Genomic DNA, 5,205 nt, shown 5'->3' on the forward strand with positions numbered 1-5,205 from the left:
TCAAGAAAGATAAAATAATTTATACGATAAAGGTAAAATATTATAATTGTAATATAACTATACAAAGAAATTAATTATATTGATGTCTAGATGTGTATTAATGTTAAACTTTTTTTTTTTTAATCAAGAAATAAGTAATGGTTAAAAGCTTTAGAAATATTGAGGTGCATGTAACAATTATAAATCAGTTATTTCAACTTATAATAGTTAATTTGATTTTTTTAGTTAATTATGTCATTTGCAGTAAGGATTATGTTTATCTTTTATATCTGTTAAAAATTATCTACATTAAAGTTGTATAAATATTTGTTGTTGAATATAATAGATATATATTAATTTGTAATACCTATATTTATTTTTTTTATTTCAAATTTGTATATATAATTTATATAATTTTTTAAAATTAGAAATGTATTTAATTTATTATAGTATATAATATATAAATTATATATTGAAATATAAGAAAGAGAAAAGACGAGAAAAATATAAATAACAAATTCAGTTGCAAAAAATAAATCTTCCTTTTATAATTGTACGGCACTCTCACGATTCTACCGATCGCGCAATTGTTTTCACAAGTGAGTTCTCGCACTTTTTAGTAGCGCTACTGTAGACTCTTATCCAGACATTCCAGTGCCTCCCAGATAAACATGAATTACAGAATTCATAGGTTAGCGTGATTGACCGGTACGAGTTTTCGAAAAAAGGACATAGCGTTTCATACAAATGTTATTATTTAATTGCTATTTTTTAATTTTATAATTTATCTAAACTCGAAAATTGTGAACAATGGCTTCGTCCACCGATGTTGCTACAGTACGTATTATTGATTGATACAGTGTAAAAAACAAACCTCAATCAAACAATACCTAACAATGTAGAGTATGTAAACGCGTAACGTGGAGTAACACCAAGATTTAAATACGAATATTGTCATCGAACGTAACCTTAAGCGCGTATTGATTAACAAATGAGTACTTACAATAACTATTATATGTTTGTTAAAAATTAACAAAAAATTTAAAAGTACATTTTTTATAATGAAAAAATATAATGGGTTATATTTTTACATTTTTAGTTATAGTTATACATATTTATACTTATATTTTAACATATATTTTATACTTTTGGTTAAATTTTTATTGTGTTATGTCCATTAATTTTTAGATCAGAGCTCAAAGATATTTAAATGAACCCTTGGTAGAAAGATGCAGAGATCTGTCTATTTTGATAGATGAGTCGAGCACCACTGAACTGCAGCTAGTCTTTCCTCTGCTGATAGACTCCTTATTTGGAATAGTAGACAATATTGGATGGGGTTTACACAATATTACCCTTAAGAAAAATCCACATGAATATTCGGCACTATGTCACTTTCTTAGTCCACAAGGATCAATATTTTCTTTGTGTTATAAACTGCTTCCAGATTGTTATCTCAAGTATAATTTTCCAGTGTCATATCTTCCGGTATGTTTAAAAATTAAATTTATAGTACATGTAAATATTTTTTTAGGACCATTATAATGTATCATAATGTTTCCTATTCTAGTCGAAAATACGTTCCATGTTGGAGGAAGCCATAATATCACCATTTTATCTGGATAAAATTAGAGATGATCAAGGGACACGTGTTCCTTCAGCTTTATCTATGAGTATCCTTTATTAAATGTTATATATATATATTATAGTTATAATATATATGGTTATTGCTGCATTATAATTTACTAACACGAAATTTTTCTTAACATAACTGCATATCCCTTCGAGTACTATATCTTTCATTTTGCATATCATTTGACCAATCCTTGGTTACAACTTCAACAGCAAGAAAATGTATGGATGAATTGGGAAACGGTTTATGTTCAATTAGCGCACTGTTATCTGTACCATTTTCTTCCGAGAGATAATTCTCCGGTTCTACCGGTGATTGGGCCATATGTAAAGAAGACACCGCCAAGAAAATTAACTCAGTCACCAGAATTCCGAAGGTGCAGAGACACTTTGTGCTTCTAGAGAGATAAGACATACATATTTGAGTAATAGCAAATACGCTTTATTTATATGTTTTAAATTTCAATCAGAGATTGTCAAAAATTGCAAACTCTGAGACTTCTAAGAGCATCTATATTATCCTCGGGATCAACAAGTCCTGGAACAGGCGTACCGCAACAACAGCAGTGCTTACCGCAAGTCTGGAGAAGCGAGACTGTAGTACAAGTTTTTCTCGATTTTTGGTTGGAATATACGGAGGACGCGCAATTGACCTCCCAATTGAGTACATCCTACTTATCAACGATACCGCGACGAGTAAGTTTTCTGTGTAATAAATGAATTATACAGAACGACAAAAATCGATTTTTTCCTCCCATGAAAAAATCAAAGAGATTCTGAAAGTAGATATAAAAAAAAATATCCGTGTCTCGATGTTTTACCAGATCAAGTTAATTTGTATTCTGACTAATCGTATAATTTCACATTCAAAAACGTTAATTATTTATTTTAACAAATTATTATATAATTTAAAACAATTGTAAAAAGCCAATATAAAGCAAATACGATAAATGGCTGCATACAAAACGTTAACGATTTGATCTAGTAAAACGCCGAGATACGGGTATTTTTTTTTACATCTACTTTCAGAATCTCTTTGATTTTTTCATGGGAGGAAATGTGTGTTTTATATGGTACAATAAATGAAGTCTTATATACTACATGGAAAAATATGAATAATTTTGCGGAATAAGAATAACTTGCGTTTCTTCAAATGTATTTGATTATAATTTCTAATTTCAGCATAGTATACATTCTGGAGAACACATACGTCTTGTAAGAGCATTCATAAAAACGTTGCATGAGTTTACAAATAGCGCTACGGGCGACAAAAGCGCAATGGATGAATTGAAGAGGTAGTGAGATATATTTTACAAATTCTATAATATATTACAGTTACACTCAACATTATTCTTTTGTTTTATTTGTATTTGGCAGAATAATTCTTCCTTCGGTTCAAGGAAAAATATATACGTTTTTGAGGAAAGCAATATATCATTGGCCTCTAGACAGCTCGTTTAGGTTGATACTGGAGGCTTGGCTAAGTTTTATACAACCATGGAGATATGTACCAGGAGTAACATATACCAAAGAAGGGTACATAATATACCACTGATAATGCCAAAATGTTGTCGTAGTTCTTGCTAATATTTTCTCTTTAATATTTTTAGTAAAGCAGAGGAAGAAGAAAGAGGCAAGATTCATGATCCCGGCAGATGGATCTCTTTCGTTGCTAATAATCTGTTAGCATATACAGTTGTGTTTCAGCAGTTGCTTCCACGATTTATGAGAACTGACCTAGTAGCGCCTAAGAATGCATTAATGTTATTTAGAGTTACAAAAGTACGCGAATTTCATCAGCTGAATAAATATATTACCTTGTATTAAAAAATGTACTTTTTATCTATGTTTATATAGGTATTTTCACAACCATACTTAGCAAAAATGATATGTGAAGTAGAGAATTGTATGGATGACGCAGGCCTTAGCAAAGGTCGAATAACTACGAATCAATGGACATCGATTATTAGACAACAGATTCTTGAACTGGAAGGTCCAACATATCAATATGTTCCCATGTTTTCGACAGCCATCAACCTGCAGGTATTTTTTACTCTCTGAAGATTTCTAAATGTACGTCAAGCTAGCTTTATTAATAGATGATTATATTCCGTTTCAGGTCGTATGGTTTTTGAGTAATATTAAACAAGCGCATTTAACAGCGACCAGCTTGGTGGAAGCTCTGGAAGATAGAAGAAGAGGAAAGCGCTTTCTGCTTTCTCTATGGGAATTCTTTAGTTGCGAGGAATATTCTTCGGACGACATCAGCATAGAGGAGCGACGACGCGTTCCTGTACTGTTGGCCACCGCTCAACAGCAACTAATAGATATATTTCAAGTAATTAAATTTTTTTTATGTCGATAATTAATTGCGTATTGCTATTTTGAATAGCATAATTATGATTGTTGCAGATACAGCTCGAAGACATTCCACAAGTTGCTATAGTAGCGGATCAAGAATATCACGACAGTATTCTGTCGACTTCTTTCTGTCATCAATCGCAGGTATGGATATTATTGAAATAAATTTCTATTAAAATTCTTTGACCGATTAAAAGACGTGGATTTTAGATGGAATCTAGCTTTGATTCGAGTAGACCGGGTACTTTCGTACCATTGCAAGAGGGTAGACAGACGTGTCGATATATCGAATATATGGGCGATCCAGAATTGCAACCCGTGCGAACGAACGAATGCGCTTTTCTCGTTAGAAGCTTTTACAAGCTATGCTGTTACTTCAATCTCAAGGTACTGTATGTAATCATATTGCTGTTTTTCAGTTTGATAACTTGCAATTCATTTGCAGTATCGATATGAGATAATCGCACTATACAGCAGACGAAGCTTCCTTGGTAGTGTTTGTCGGCAATTAGTTGCTCCACCTACCACGATTGTAAAATTACCTAAACGAACATCAAACGGATTTAGCAGTGGCTCCGAGGAACGACTGCCACCTCGATTAAGTTTACGACCTTTAGCTAATTACAGCTTTCTCATAAGTATATCATTTGGTATATTGATCGCGTGGCTTATCAAGTACGTAATTCCGTAATCTTTCTAAGATCTGTCGAGAAATTATGTACAATAAGTCTCAAATTATACACAGAGTATTTTTTCTTACAGTTATGGTCCCTTTATGTTCGTGGGATTTTTATTTTTAATGTGGATTATGTATGTAATCATACGTGCAACGTTGCAACACTATTTCCCATCTATCACAAGTGTTTTCAAACAAAACACGATTGCACCTTCCATTAATCGATGATGTTTTCGAATTTTAAGATAATGGACTATTTACTGTTTGTAAGCGATTTTGAAACCTTTTTGAGAATAAAGAATAACAATTTTGGATACCTACGTATTTGTAAGTATATTAAACGATATGAAAAATATATTCAATATTATTATTATATGAAAACTATTATTTTAAGTAATTACGCTAAGTGATTGCGTTAAATTTACATTTACATTATAATTATTTATAACCGAAGGCCTTCACGTTTTAAAATGACTCTGCAAATTAATTTGTTAATCTATTTTCTAAATTGTTTATTCATATTTTTTTATAATTTTATATAAAAAAAACTTGTATAT

The 5,205-nt window shown here is 31.2% G+C and overlaps 1 protein-coding gene across 1 annotated transcript; it reads left to right on the plus strand.

The window, feature by feature from the left end:
• The first annotated feature begins 668 nt into the window (after nt 1-668).
• On the plus strand, nt 669-4,941 carry LOC108766050 (sphingomyelin phosphodiesterase 4). The gene is made up of 14 exons (XM_018515086.1): nt 669-816; nt 1,168-1,467; nt 1,550-1,644; nt 1,752-1,988; nt 2,082-2,307; nt 2,794-2,906; nt 2,989-3,147; nt 3,222-3,393; nt 3,469-3,654; nt 3,731-3,949; nt 4,024-4,116; nt 4,183-4,359; nt 4,418-4,647; nt 4,735-4,941. Exons 1-14 carry the CDS (start codon nt 790-792, stop codon nt 4,874-4,876), a joined length of 2,376 nt encoding a protein of 791 aa, XP_018370588.1. The 5' UTR covers nt 669-789; the 3' UTR covers nt 4,877-4,941.
• Nucleotides 4,942-5,205: the final 264 nt, after the last annotated feature.

Source organism: Trachymyrmex cornetzi, unplaced genomic scaffold, assembly GCF_001594075.2.
Source record: "Trachymyrmex cornetzi isolate Tcor2-1 unplaced genomic scaffold, Tcor1.1 scaffold57, whole genome shotgun sequence".
Classification (NCBI taxonomy): Eukaryota; Metazoa; Arthropoda; class Insecta; order Hymenoptera; family Formicidae; genus Trachymyrmex; species Trachymyrmex cornetzi.

Bases quoted from the DNA above. Each gene is read 5' to 3' on its own strand.
- LOC108766050 (XM_018515086.1), top strand. From the start codon at position 790: ATGGCTTCGTCCACCGATGTTGCTACA. The intron at 1,468-1,549 runs GTATGTTTAAAA...TTCCTATTCTAG, and splicing joins TTCCAGTGTCATATCTTCCG to TCGAAAATACGTTCCATGTT. The intron at 1,645-1,751 runs ATCTATGAGTAT...TCTTAACATAAC, and splicing joins ACACGTGTTCCTTCAGCTTT to TGCATATCCCTTCGAGTACT.